General features: G+C 45.9%; 1 protein-coding gene across 1 annotated transcript in view; it reads right to left on the bottom strand.

Annotated features, from left to right (window-relative positions):
- Nucleotides 1-14,187, bottom strand: part of SOS2 (SOS Ras/Rho guanine nucleotide exchange factor 2) — a 52,819-nt gene extending 38,632 nt beyond the window's left edge. The window contains exon 1 of the mRNA XM_059474342.1: nucleotides 13,980-14,187. Coding sequence (XP_059330325.1) covers nucleotides 13,980-14,066 — 87 coding nt within the window. The 5' untranslated portion in view covers nucleotides 14,067-14,187. The remainder of the gene's footprint in view (nucleotides 1-13,979) is intronic.
- Nucleotides 14,188-15,341: the final 1,154 nt, after the last annotated feature.

The raw sequence follows: 15,341 nt of genomic DNA, 5'->3' as shown, positions 1-15,341 counted from the left end.
ATAATATAATACAATATGTAATATAGTACAATATACCATATATAATTTCATATATAATATCGTATCTCATATAACTTATCATATCATAATAACTTAGCCTTCTAAGAACACGGAGTCAGATTCATCATTTCCTCCTTCATCCTGGGGACCCAGCAAATATCACAAATTAGATTTTTTTCATGGAAAGTTGGGCCTAAAAATGAATCCCAGCAAAAGCAGGATAGCTCTGGATTGCAGTGCTGCAAATTCACACATTTTTCATATTTCTCACAAGTTTTCCTCTGGAGTTAAGGAGGTAATTGCTATTCCTGCCAAGCTGGCAGCTCTGTGGAATCCCAGACTCTGTGTTTGCCATGATGGAGGGAGGAGTGCCAAGGCAGGGCAATTTCTGCCAGCACTGGAGTGAAACCTTCCCTGTGGGCACCTGTGAGTTACTCATGGCCTGGGTGAGTAACTGCTCTGACGTTACCAACCCTAAAAATGTGATGAATAAATGAGTGATGGAGTCACTGCCTGCAGCAGCTCACCCTGCCTGGGGCACTGAGCAGAGAACAGCCCAGACCCACCAGGGAAGGGCAAGGGAAAGCTGCTTCCCACCTCTCTCCAAGGCAAGGCAGGATAATTCCTCTCATCTCACTTCATGGGGATAAATCCCAGCTTTGGTTCCCCAGGCTAAACTAGACCAGAACACCCAAACCAGGCAAAGTCAGCGTGTGCCCATACAGGAAGGGCCACAATGAACTCATCCTGGGTCAGCAGGGCTCTTGTGCTACTAAAAATCCCCCCAGACAAACCATCCCACCTTAAAAAGCAAATAAAGCACTCAGGAGTTGGTCCCCATGCTCAGTTTTCCCTGGCAGCCTCTGAGTCAGGAAAGTGCTCACCAGATCTCAAACTGATCCAACAGATTTGTGAGGAAGACAATCCAGGGAAATTCCCTCCTCTCCCCATACAAATCCCATGTAAATCACCTCCAAAAACTCATGTGGCACACTCACATTGGTATTCACAGGACAAGTGGGGTGGCAGCTCCTTGGGACAAGACAGAAACACCTCTGGGTTGAATTCTGGTGCTCTGAAATAAAGGCACAGCCCCTTCCAAAGCCCAGGGAGCAGCTCCCAAAAACTGGGGGGCTCTGAGGGCTTCCTCCAAATCAAGGAGAATCCCAGAATGGTTTGGGTTTGAAAGGACCTTCAAGATCATCCTGTTCCTCTCCTGCCACGACAGAGACACCTCCCACTGTCCCAGGGCGCTCCCAGCCCTGTCCAGCCTGGCCCTGGGCACTGCCAGGGATCCAGGGGCAGCCACAGCTGCTCTGGGAATTCTATTCCAGGGCTCCCCAGCCAAGAATTCCCAATTCCCACCTACCCCTGCCCTCTGTGACCTTGGATCCAGCTGCCCAGTTATTAAGTTATTTTTTTTTGTTATAAAGTTATTTTATAGCCCTGTAAACCCAATTTTGCCTTCTGTGCCTCACACACAAATCTCTGCTTTACACAACTGATTCCCAGCTGCCACAAGAACCTGAAAGAAAGAAAGTAAGGAAAAAAACCTTCAAGAAAACCAAACCCACTCCTTGAAAGCTCCTCCTTAAGACAGCAGGTTTCCAACAATAGCCAGGGCATTTTGTGCTCTTCCTGAACACGAGAGTTTAATTCCCACAACAATGGCAAAGCAGGAAGCGCTGGCTCAGGCCCTGCCACGTGTCCCAGAGCAGCACTGCAGCAGGAGCAGGGCCCAGCAGGGAAACCCAAGGAAATTCTGTCCCACAGTGAACCCTCAATGGTGCTGCACAGAACTGACACGAACAGCAACAGGAGAGGAGGAGGAGGAGGATCAGGAGAAGATGGGAGCTCCCATTCCCTGACCAGAGCTGTTCTCCTCCCTCCAGTCACTCATTTCAGACTTCACTGCACAAAAACGATTTTATTTGTACCTTAGTGCAGTTCCCAGATGTGACCAGCTCATGGCACAAACTTTCACCAGCAGCACATCCCCTGAACCTCCTTGGGAGCACACGGGTGTGGCATGAGGCTGAGGAGCAGCAGAGGAGCACAGAGCCCTCCTCAAACAGTGCCAGGAATCTCAGCTTCACTTTAGGAACAAAACCATGGAATCCTGGATTAGGAGGGACCTTAAACATTGTCCTATTCCACCCCTGCCATGGCAGGGACACCTCCCTCTGTCCCAGGGTGCCCCAGTGCCCAGCCTGGCCTTGGGCACTGCCAGGGATCCAGGGGCAGCCACAGCTGCTCTGGCAATCCCAGCCCAGCCAGGAATTCCCAGTTCCCAATCTCCCACCCATCCCTGCCCTCTGGCACTGGGAGCCATTCCCTGGCTCCTGTCCCTCCATGCCTTGTCCCCAGTCCCTCTGCAGCTCTCCTGGAGCCCTTCAGGCCCTGCCAGGGGCACTCAGATCCCCCTGAATCCCTCCCTTCTCCAGGGGAACATTCCCAGTTATCCTGTTCCCTAGCAGAGGTGCATTTTTGAACAATTTTGGCTCCTGGGTGGTAACTCCTGCCCAGAATTCCTGGAATTGCCTCACCCTTGGATCCAATTCCCTTCTTTCCAGCTCTCCCAGTGCCCATCCTTCCTGGTTTTCAGTTCTATCTTGTGGAACAGCTCCTAAATTCTGTGGGTTTAATTAAACCCTAGCTGTTTTTTCCTCTCTAAAATGTGAGGATTTGATCAATTCCTGAACCTGGATGGCACCAACAGCAACAACTTCTGTCCCTTCAGGCCCTGCCAGGGGCTCTGAGCTCTCCCTGGAGCCTTCTCCTCTCCAGGATGAACATTCCCAGCTCTCCCAGCCTTCCCTCATTTCTGCTCCATCCCCCAAATCACCTCTATGACCCTCTCTAAGTCCTGGAGTCAATTTTCCTTCAAAAGGAGCAAAGTCAACAGCAAAGCCCAACATCTCCTGCTTCAGACAACTCTCCCCAGGGGATTTGGAAGCTCAGCTGCCTCTTGAAATGAGTCTGCAGCATCCTGAAAGCTCCCAGAGGTGCTTCTGCACTCCCTGCCTTCCAGAGAAGTCATTTTGACATAAATGCTGAGGAGAAAAAAACAATTTCATCTCAAGACAATGTTTCTTAGAGCAATACAAAAATGCTGCAATAAAAGCTGGGCACCAGCTGATCCAATGAGATGCCACTGGATCAAGGAGAGAACATTTATTCTTCAGAGAACTCTCCAAATCTTGACTGAGGGGACTGGAAAAGCAAGGAGAGGCTGATGAACCCTCAGAGCATGGAAAAAAGCAGGAGGAGCTCGTGGGGATGGAACTCACAGAAGGGACGTGCACTGATCCCTGCTTCACACTGCAGTATGTGAGCACAGCTACATCAACTGGCATGGAACAAAATAAACACAGGCTGAATTCTGGCTGGGAATTGTTTCTTTTAAGGGTCAAAATACCCTTTAAAACCCACAAAGTGCTGCACTGATGAGCCACAGCTCTGCTGCAAGGTCTGAGCAGAAGGGAGCACAGAAAACAGATTTTTAACCTATTTAATCTCTGAAACAGCAGTGTCTGGAGTCATTAAAGAGAGATTAGAATTAGCAGAAATAACTAATTTTTAGAGTAACTTACACAGGTTTAGTCTAAGTTGTTCCAATAAGAAGAAATTAAACAAGGGTGGCATTTAAACTTAAGGCCTTAAGGCCTTTCTGGGGGACATAATTTTATTTTACATTGAAATTCCTAAACTGCTCCTTCTCTTGCTTCTCAGCTTTTCTCCATTCTCCCACCCTTCCAAAGTGCATTTGATGAAAATCCTCAAAAGCTTCTCCTCAAAATTCCTTCTCAGTGAGATATGATTAATCCTCAGAGCAAGGAGTCTGTTCAGAAAGGATGAGGATGAAAACTTTTCATGGAGATAAATGGTATTAAAACTAGAAACAACCTGATCTTATTTATTTATTTAATTGTTTAACCAATATAATGGGTTAATTTTGAATTCAGGATTGAATTCAGGATTTTGAATTCACAGGAATTCTGGATCTCAGACTTCAGGAAATGCAGAAGTTCAGAGTAGAAAATAAATTATCAAAGGGTTTCATTTGAAATGACAAAAAACTGAGGGAAAAATAGAGAAAAATAGAGATTGGCAAGGAAGTTCTTTTTAGCCTTTTCTGAGACAAACCAACAGCTGGGCTGCAACACCTAAATATATTTTTACTTAATAGATTATTTGGATAGTGAAAACACATCCAGAAAGCTCCAGCTGTTCCACAGAGAGCACTTGAGCAAAACAAGAGATTTTTCATTTAAAAACCCCCAAGAACAGAAAATTCCCAAATCCATGATGTGCACATTGAGTCTGCAGCAGCACATTCCACCACAAAAACATGGATTCATCTTCCTGAAATATTTGCTAAAAATATCCCGGTTTTCTACTCATATTCAAAACTACATTTTCAGAAAATGGAATTCCAGAGTTACCTGAGATTTCAGAACAGGAAGTTTCTAATTTAAATTGATTTTTTTAATTTAATTTTTTTTTAAATCAGTGTTTTAATTCCTTCTTATATTTTCTCTCCTAAAGATAACCCTGACCACAAGAAACACAAAACATCTGCTCCAAAGGCATTTTTAACCCCTCATCTGGATGATGTTCCAGAGGAAGAAGGGAACCAAGTGAAGCAACTTAAAAGCTCCATTATTCATTGAAAGGGGACAGCACTGATATTCCCAATTTTCAAGCATTATTCTTTAGAAAGAACCGCAAAGATTTAAATACTTGAAGAGAAATCCCCAATAAAAATGAACTGTCAACTTTTTAAAAATAAAAACACTGATTTCTTATTTTATTTCCAGCACAGCAATTTCTGGCTGGCCTGTCTTTCTTAAATCAGACTTAAACATGCTGAGAGAGGAACAGCATAAAGCAGTCCCTTAAGTAAAAGAGAATTTTTATCTACATACAGCATTTGGCTTTTTTACTGAAACATGGTTAGCAAAATAAAATTATTCCTCAACTGTACAGGGGTATTAAAAATTATCTTGCTCCACCACTTTGGTGGAAATGTGATTTTTTTTCCATCTTTAGCTATTTAAATAATCTTCTCCTACAGTATATTCTAGTTGAGGGGAGGGTGAATTAAAGCAGGAATGATGGGTGGTACAGACAGGATCTGACTCTGAAACAGCATCCAAGGCTGTCCTAAAATCTCCTGGGAAAGCTGCTTGGTGCCTACAGAAAAAAACCCCAAACATTTAAAATGACACAAATACACACAAATTCTTCTTTCTCCAATTAATTATTGTTTTCTTTTATACAGAGTCAAGGAGAAGCTAAAATGGGGGTTTGTTTACATGTCCACAAACTACATATATATATATATACACACATTTTAATCTTCAAACCTGATGGAAAATGAAGTGTTTGGAATTGATCCATGCACAGAATGCTTTGCTGAAATGGAGATAAAGGCTGACGGAGCCCAGCACGGCCTCTGGCAGTGACAGGGGAGGGAAACACCTCGAGGTGGCCGTGCCCTCATCTGAATGAACACTTGGGGCATTTCTGAAGGGGTTTGGAGTGAGCTAGAGATGGAACCTCTGAGATTTTACATTTTGTGATTTATTTTCTTATCTTGTACAGGAAGGGTGAGTTGGGCTCACATCTTCACTGCATGGCTCAGAAGGTCACAAGACCCTCAGTTACAAGATTTTAATGATTTATTGATAATAAAACACCACCAACAAGGATATTTATGTTTTTCACCCAATCCTTAAACATTTCATCCTATGGACCCATGCTACAGTGTGAGCTTTCTTAGCCACTCCTGTTGTGGCACACAAACCCACAGTGCTGCATTCTAAACTCCTTGTTTACCTCTGGAACTGCTTTTGTTTCTATATCTTAAACTCTAAACTTGAAACTTTCTTCCACTGAACTTAATGTGTCTCTGCTTTAAACTACAAATCCACATTCTCACTTGTGGCTGCTCAGTTTGGGAGCCTTTCCCAAGGTCTCAGACCAAACCCTGGGTTTAATTCTGATCTTTGCTCACAGGCCCAAAGCTCTGAGAGCTCCCTGCACTTCAGGTTCCAGCAAACCCTGACACTCCCAGCCCTCCCAGGACTCCTCACAGGGAGCCGGGAGCTGCTCTGGGCTCTGAATTCAGCACTCAGGGGCTCCCCGGCCCCACTTTTCACACCCACCCTTCCCAAGGAGCGCGGTTCAGAGAGGCACAGTGAATTATTCCAACCTGCAGCCTGAATCCCAGGGTGGTTTGGGTTGGAAAGGAGCTCAAATCCCATCTCGTCCCAGCCCTGCCATGGAGGGACACCTGACACATCCCAGGCTGCTCCAAAAACCATCCCTCGGACACTGCAGGGATCCAGGGGCAGCCCCAGCTGCTCTGGGCACCCGTGCCAGGGAACAATTCCAATAATCTGGAGACACTGAAGGCCCTCAGAGTGATTTCCCCATGCCCCACGTGGTCACTGAGGTGACATTAAAAGTCAGGAGAGCAGGGCTGTGTGTCACAGACACATTTTATGGAAAATCCTTTCCTCAGGATTTTTTTCTCCTGAGAAGCTGAGAGACCTCAGGAACAAAATGTTAACAAATAACAAAATATTTATTTGCTGCTGTGGAATGCAACAGGTGGGTCTGTGATTGGTCTCTGTGGTTGTTTTTAATTAATGGCCAATCACAGTCAGCAGGATCAGACTCTTGGTCAGTCACAAGATTTTATTATCATTCCTTCCCTTCCTCTCAAGCCTTCTGATGAAATCCTTTTTTCTATCCTAGTAACTTTATTCTATTCTATTATTATTATTTCTTCTATTAAAACTATTTAGTATAGTTTTAATATATCATATACTTTTAATATAATATAGTATCATAAAGTAATAAATCAGCCTTCTGAAACACGGAGTCAGATCCTCATCTCTTCCTGGGACCCCTGTGAGCACGGTCACAGCCCTGGGTGCAGGAAAATCAGGTTTTGCACATGAGTAACCTCAGGAAGCACTGATGGGAAAGGCTGGCACAGAGGCAGTCAGTGAGGTCATTAGAAAAGCAAATCCCAGACTGCACAGCTCCTCTGGAGCTGATTAGATAAGGGTGCAGTGGGCAAGGACAGGGCTGGAAGCAGGAGAGCAGGGGGAGGTGGGCAGGGGACACTGCAGGAGGTGAGAGATGAGACGGTGGGAACAGCACACACCCTTGGGGCTGGGGCACAAAGCACCACAGGGAGGTGAATCCCAGCAGCCAAGGGCTCTGGGGGTTTTTAACTCCTGTGCTGCTCCCCAAGCCAAGGCAAACACCAATTCCCATGTGAACAACGCAGGTGGGAAATGTTCCTTCTGCTGGAGCTGCCAATGAAACCCCAGTGAGCACTTGGGAGCTAAAATCCACCTTCAGCTCACAACTCTCCTGCTACTGTTTGCCAGCCACAGATTCCTGTGTCAGGAACTTTGCTACAATGAAAAACAGCATGAAAATAATAAATTTAAATAAAAGGACCAGGCTGATGCATCCATAAAATCCCAGACTGGTTTGGGTTGGAAGGGATCATTAAACCCATCACATTCCAAATCCTTGCCATGGGCAGGGACACCTCCCACTAGCCCAGGTCACTCAAATTCATGTTTGGAGCAACTGCAGTCTGCAAAGGTCCAGGCTTCTGAGCTCAAATAAATGTATTTATTAGAAGCTAAATGACCTGAGAGATTTCAAACCTAAATGTAACTATTTCTTTTAACAAAAGATTTCAAACCTAAATGTAACTATTTCTTTTAACAAGCAACATTCCTGTTGGAATTATAATGCATTAAATAATAATAGATGCTAATGATATTAAAATGCTTTAAATAACAATGAATTATAATGAGGCTAAAATACATTAAATAATTCCCAAGGGGAGCCTGGTCCTGCCATGAAAACATGCATGGAATAAAGCTGGACACCCTGCACCTCCTGACCTCAACCCCAACCTCACACATCACAACAGAGACACTCCCACACGTTTAAAAATACAGAAGCACTGAACTAATGTAAACTCAAAAAAAGTCCTCAAAATGGTTCTTTATATCTGTCTATGCAACACTTGCTAAGAATAAACCCTTTAGTCATGCTCTAGAAATTTGATGAGTGGTCCAGAGCAATGGTGGAATTGTTTTAGAAAATGCAAATAGTGCCCAGAGCCAGGATTATCCCAACATGTGGTGCCTGTGGGGTTTGACTGTGTGTGGGGCAGGGAGAAAACCCACAACAAGAATCCCTGGGAGATGCTCCTGAAATTTGTTCAGAAAAATCAAAGAGCAAAGCAGCTGAACACAGAGCCCTTGTTGACAGAAATACATTTTGAATTGGCCAGTGGACACAAATCCTAATTTGCTTTGGGTTGGATTTAACCCCACCCAGTGCCACCCCTGCCATGGCAGGGACACTTCCACTGTCCCAGGGTGTCCCAGTGCCCAGCCTGGCCTCGGGCACTGCCAGGGATCCAGGAATTCCCAGTTCCCAATCCCCCACCCATCCCTGCCCTCTGGCACTGGCAGCCACTCCCTGGCTCCTGTCCCTCCAGCCCTTGTTAAACGTAAGCTCAGGACACACAGGAATATTGTAAGGTGAAAAAATCCCTATCTATAAATTCCTCACACTCCTCACTGTTTTCAAATTTACACTCTAATTCTCTGGGGTTTTTTTCTGGCCTTTCTTGGTTTTTTTTCTGGTTTTTTTTTTCTGGCCTTATAAATCTGTTCCAAGGGAATCCTTTAGCAGCTGTGCCTCACATTTGGGCAGATGCTGGTTGGTGTTTAGGGGCTGCTTTAGGTCACATTCCAGAAAGAACAGGAAAAGAAAATAAAAGGAACAGAAATTTATTCCAGGTACCAATGGCAGGTATTTGGTACAAGTGAATTTTTCAACTACAATTCCCAAAATCCTTTTATGCAACTCAGATCCAGGATGTTAAACTGGGACCTCCAGTGGGCTGGAGGGAGTGACACACTCAGCTGCTGCCTCTGGAATTGCCACAGGACTGGGATCCCATTCAATAATTCCTACAGAACTGGGATCCCAGTATCAGCCTGCAAAACAGCTCACACAGGACTGGAATCCCTTCAGTAATTCCCACAGCATTGAAATCTCAGTCTGAACATGAAAAATAATTCATACAGGACTGGAATCCCTTCAATAATTCCTACAGGACTGGGATCCCAGTATCAACATGAAAAATAATTCACACAGGACTGGAATCCCATTCAATAATTCCTACAGGACTGAAATCCCAGTATCAACTTGCAAAAAAATTTATTCAGGATTAGAATTCCAGTCAATAATTCATACAGGAGTGAAATCCCAGCAACAAACTGTAAAATAATTCACACAGAACTGGAATCCCATTTAATAATTCATACAGGACTGAAATCCCAGTCTCAAACTGTAAAATAATTCCTACAGGACTGGGATCCCAGTATCAACCTGTAAAATAATTCCCATACAACTGGAATACCATTTAATAATTCACACAGGATTGAAATCCCAGTATAAACTGCAGAATAATTCATACAGGGCTGAAATCCCAGTATTAACCTGCAAAATAACTCACACAGGACTGGAATCCCATTCAATAATTCATACAGAATTGAAATCCCAGTCTCAACCTTTAAAATAATTGCCACAGGACTGGAATCCCAGTATCACCTGTAAAATAATTCATACAGGACTGAAATCCCAGTCTCAAACTGTGAAATAACTCCCACAGGACTGGAATCCCACTCAATAATTCCCACAGGACTGGAATCCAATTCAGTAATTCACAGAGGTCTGAAATCCCAGTATCAACCTGTAAAATAACTCATACAGAACTGGAATCCCAGTATCAACCTGTAAAATAACTCATACAGTATCGGAATCCCAGTATCAACCTTCAAAATAATTAATACAGGACTGAAATCCCATTATTAACCTGTAAAATAACTCACACAGGACTGAAATCTCATTCAATAATTCCCACAGAACTGAAATCCCAGCATCAACCTCTAAAATAATTAATGCAGGACTGGAATCCCAGTATCAATTTGCAAAATAATTCCCACAGGACTGGAATCCCAGTCAGTAATGCACAGAGGACTGGAATCCCAGTCTCAACCAGTAAAATAACTCATACAGGACTGGAATCCCAGTATTAACCTGCAAAATAATTCCCACAGGACTGAAATCCCAGTATCAATTTGCAAAATAATTCACACAGAACTGGAATCCCATTCAATAATTCACAGAGGACTGGAATCCCAGTCTCAAACTGTAAAATAACTCGTACAGGAATCCCAATATTAACCTGTAAAATAATAAATTCAGGACTGGAATCCCAGTCAATAACTCATAAAGGACTGGAATCCCAGTCTCAACCTCCAAAATAATTCCCACAGGACTGAAATCCCAGTATCAATCTGCAAGATAATTAATACAGGATTGGAATCTCATTCAATAATTCCCACAGTACTGAAATCCCAGTATCAACCCCTAAAATAATTAATGCAGGACTGGAATCCCAGTATCAACCTGCAAAATAATTCACACAGAACTAGAATCCCTTTTAATAATTCACACAGGACTGGGATCCCATTCAATAATTCCCACAGGATTGGGATCCCAGTACCAACCTGCAACATAATTCCCAAAATAATTCCCATTATTGAATGGAATCCCATTCAATAATTCACAGAGGACTGGAATCCCAGTCTCCACCTGTAAAATAGCTCTGAATAACTCAGTTCCATCTGGAATTCAGCAAGAACCAGCTGTGGCACTGGAGCTAAAGGAAAGGTGATCTCAAACCCAAAACTCAGCTTTAGAAAAGGGTTTCACCCTTTGACATCTCCCCCAGCAAAGGCCAAAGAAAGCAAAACCAACCCAAACACCGAAAAACAAACAAAAACCAAAACCAAAATCAAACCAAAACCAAAACCAGCTGCCAGGTTAAAACCTTTATCAGGATCTTTTTGGGGTGATTTACCTGCTCCAAACAGCAGCTCAGGTCACCAAACCTCAGTGATCACACCAAAATAATGTTTTCTTCTGATTCATTCACTTTGAAAGGATTTTATATCAAGTTTTATATCACTCCCTGCTGCATTTCCAGCAAAGCAGCAGCAGAAAATACAGAAATAAAGTGGTTTAGAGCAAGGATGTGCTCATCCATCTCCAGCTGGAACAGAGGCAAATACATCAAACTGCTGATAATTTCCCAACTTACAGGATCCACATGTGCCAGTGCTAAGGAATGTGGGCATAAAAATATATAAAACCTGGTTTAAAGATGTTTCACCATTTAGCTTTGGGTTTTTCCTAAAAAGGTAAAATTTGGCACGCTCTACTCATCTTAAAGAGTATAAATGCATATAAAATATTGTTCAAAAAACAGATTATCCTATTTCTTTTCATGTATTAAAGTAAGAACTGATGTGTTGGACCATTTTTAAGTGTCCACTGCAGAGAATTGAAGCAAAGCAAGAGTTTGAAAGTGGTTTGATACAAAGAAGTTACCTTAAACTTGCTGAGTGCATAACAAAGAGATTGGAGCTCTTCAAAGCATGTTCTGGACTTAAAATCCAAATTACAAAGAAATATTCTTTATTGTTAGCGAACTGCATGGGCTCCTTATCCAGCTCCACATCTTTGGGCATTTTAGAATTAAATCTTTTTTCCACTTTAACATGCACAAAGCAAACCAGAATTTATCTCTTTTTTGTGCTTTCTGTTTCTCTTCTTCAAGCAGTGATCATTTAAAGGAAAATAATGGGAATTTTTTCAGGAATGGGAAATAATGCACAGTGTATTAAAAACACAAGGTAGGAGTTAAAAAGACTCCTTTATTCCAGTTGTTTTTAACTTTAAAAATACTAAAGTTTATTTAAAGTTTTCATCACAAAGCAACCTGCTTGGAGAAATCCCATCTCAGCTGGCCAGCAAGTGGATTTTTAACTACCTGTAAAAAAGGCAGTGAGGATGTTTAATGAATTAGGAAATTAACAGAAAATGTGAGGATTTCACACTCTGGATTCAGTGCCAGTTCTTCAGCTCCCCTAGGAATGATGGAATAGTTATTTTCGATAATTCCTGCCCATTTTAAGATCTGCAGTGCTTGTTCTTATTAAAGAGTATCTTTTAAAAGTGCTAACTAACACCGATGTGCTTCCCCAGCAGGCTGACAACGATACAATTTTGGGTTGACTCACTGATCCAGCGTGCTCACAGCAGAAATTCACATTACAGCCAGATTGCCTCATGCTCCAGGGTGGGTCCTGCACACAAGGAACTTTCCCAGGTAGCAAAAACCCGGCTGAAAGCAAATACACATTTTTACAGGCACTCACTGGCATCGCAACCCTGCTCCCTCTGCTTGTTTCACCAAAACCAAACGCACAAACAGAACTGGTAAAGCAGCACGGACCCAACAACTTTTGCTGCATTTGTGCCTGAGGGTGATGAAAGCACCTCTCAATTTTAAGGGAACATTTCTGCAGCTGTGGCTCACGTTTGGGCAGGCGCTGGCTGGGGCTCAGGGGCTGCTTCAGGTCAGGCTCCAGAGAGAGCAGCAAAAGAGCAGCCTGGCATTCTCTAGGGCACTGGAAAGCAGCTTCCATCAGGAGGAGATTTTAGGGTGAAGAGCAGAAAATCCAGGATTCTTCAGACAGGCAATTAGTGGTTTCTATGCCAGCCACAAGACTACTTAGACAGGCACCCAAAACAAATGCAAATCTTTTATTCTATTGAAAAAATAACACAGAATCATTATCCAACAGCATCACTACATCTGTTCTGGGGGAAAGAGAGACAAACAACTCACCATTGCCTAAAGTGTTTGTGTGGCAGCACCAAATCAGCAGATAATGATGGTCAGAACTATGGAATAACCCTCAACTTTTGGAAACCACAGCAGGGCACTGCTCCCTCCAGCCTCATTTAACACTTCTTTACAATACTGGGGGTAAAAGGGGAGTGGGCTGGAGATTCCCTGCTGTGCAAACACATCCCAAAATCCCAGATTCACCTCCTGCGTGGTTCCCCCTCTCAGCGTGCACTGGTGGATGTGCCACAGGGTGGCTGCTCCTGCAGCACAGGTGGCCCTGTCACAGGTGTCACCCGAGGGGCAGCGACAGCGCGGGGAGGGAACCTGGGAAGGGTCAGGAGAAACACCTGGGAGGGGATGGAGGAGGGATGGAGGGATAAAGGAAGGGGAAAATAAAGGGGTGAAGGAGGGGATGAAGGAGAGATGAAGGAAGGGAAGAAGAGGAGATGAAGGGATGAAGGAAGGGGTGAAGGAGGGGATGAAGGAAAGCATGGAAGAAGGGATGAAGGAGGGGGTGAAGGATGGGATGAAGAAAGGGATAAAAAAAGGGATGAAGGAAGGGATGGAGATGAAGGAGGGGATGAAGGAAAGCATGAAGGAAGTGGTGAAGGAGGGGATGAAGGAGGGGACGAAGGAAGGGATGAAGGAAGGGGTGAAGGCAAGATGAAGGAAGGGAAGAAGAGGAGATGAAAGGATGAAGGAAGGGTTGAAGGAAGGGATGAGGGATGCCATTCCCCTGCACATCAGCAACGCTATCAGGGTGCCCAGAGCAGCTGTGGCCGCCTCTGGATCCCTGGCAGTGCCCAAGGCCAGGCTGGACAGGGCTTGGTGTCAGTGCAAGGTGTCCCTGCCATTTCAGGCAGTTAGAACGAGATGAGATTTAAGATCCCCTCCAAGCCAAGCCAAGCCAAGCCAAGCCAAGCCGGGACACCAGCCTCTGGAAGCGAGAGCCCCAGTGAAAGCGCAGAGCGAACTCCAGCGAGCGCAGGTGCCCGAGCAGCAGCCGCGGCTCCCGCCGCTCCCTCAGCCCGCAGCATCCCCGGCCCGGAGCGGCGCCGGCGGCGCTGAGGGAGCCGCGGGGGGCTCGGGGCGCTGCCCCGGGGCAGGGCGGGGCCGCGGGGCCGGCTCGGAGCAGGTGCCGCCGCTCGGCGCCGGGACTGACCTTGCGCAGGGCGGGCACGAAGAGGCCGCGCCATTTCGGGCCGTTCTCCTCGCCCAGGAACTCGTAGGGCTGCGGCGGCGGCTGCATGGCGGCCGCTCCGCATCGGGGCCGGCCGGGCCGCCGCGGTGTCGCTGCTCACCCGCCCGGCCGCGCCGCCATGGCTCGGCGGGGCCGCTCGGGGCTCGGCGGGGCCGCTCGGGGCGCGGGGAGGCGCCGGGCGGGGGTCGGGACGGGCCGGGCCGGGCCCCGCTCGCTGCGGCCCCGCTGCCGCCGCCGCCCGCGGCCGCCGCCCTGCGCGCCTGCGCCGCCCGCCCCGCGCGCCCCCTGCGGGCCGCGCCCGGAACTGCGGGCACCGAGCGGGGACTGCCCGGCCTGAGGAGAGCTCTGAACGGGGACAGCTCCTGAACTGGGGGAGAGCTCCGAAACTGGGGGATAATTCCTGAGCTAGGGGATAATTCCTTACCGAGGGGAGAGCTCCTGAACCTAGCGAGAGCTCCTGCACTGGGGTGTAATTCCTTACTGAGGCGAGAGTTCCTCAACTGGGGGATAATTCCTGAACCGGGGGAGAGCTCCTTAAATGGGGGACATTTCCTTACCGAAGGGATGTTTCCTGAACCGGGGGAGAGCTCCTGAACTGGGGGATAATTCCTTCACTAGGGGATGTTTCCTGACGGAGGGGATAATTCCTGAAGTGGGGGGACAGTTCCTTAACTAGGGGATGTTTCCCTGTCCCGGGGATGTTTCCTTACGGAGGAGATGTTTCCTTACTTAGAGGATATTTCCTTACCGAGGGGATAATTCCTTACCTAAGTGATGTTTTCTTTCCTGGAGGATATTTCCCTACCCGGAAGATATTTCTCTTCCTAGTGGAGATTTCCCTGCCCAGAGGATATTTCTCTGCCTGGAGGATATTTCCCTGCCCAGGGGAGATTTCCCTCCCAGATGATATTGCCTTACCTGGGGGATATTTCCTTGCCCCAATGATTTTTCCCTACCTGGAGGATATTTCCCTACCTAGAAGCTATTTCCCTGCCCCAATGATAATTCTCCACCTAGAGGAGATTTCCCTGCCTAGGGGATATTTCCCTCCCAGATGATCATTTCCCTGCCTGGAAGCAGTTTTTCTGAAGGCTCTTCCCCTCCCTGGGGCCGTTCCCATCCTTCCCTGAACTCTCTTCTGCTCCCTGTTTGGAGGCATTGCCCTCCCTATTTAGAGACTGGTTTATTACCTGGAAGGAATTGCTCTCCATTCTTGGACCCTGTTTTCTGTAAACTCTTCTCCCTGCCTCGAGGCAGTTTTTCTCACACCCTGGGGCTGTTTTCCTCCCCAGATGGAGAATGTTCTTATCCCAGCCTGGAGGC

This window comes from Ammospiza nelsoni, chromosome 6, assembly GCF_027579445.1.
Source record: "Ammospiza nelsoni isolate bAmmNel1 chromosome 6, bAmmNel1.pri, whole genome shotgun sequence".
Classification (NCBI taxonomy): Eukaryota; Metazoa; Chordata; class Aves; order Passeriformes; family Passerellidae; genus Ammospiza; species Ammospiza nelsoni.
Note: the sequence above shows the minus strand (reverse complement) of the source record. Positions and strands in the feature narration are given on the sequence as shown.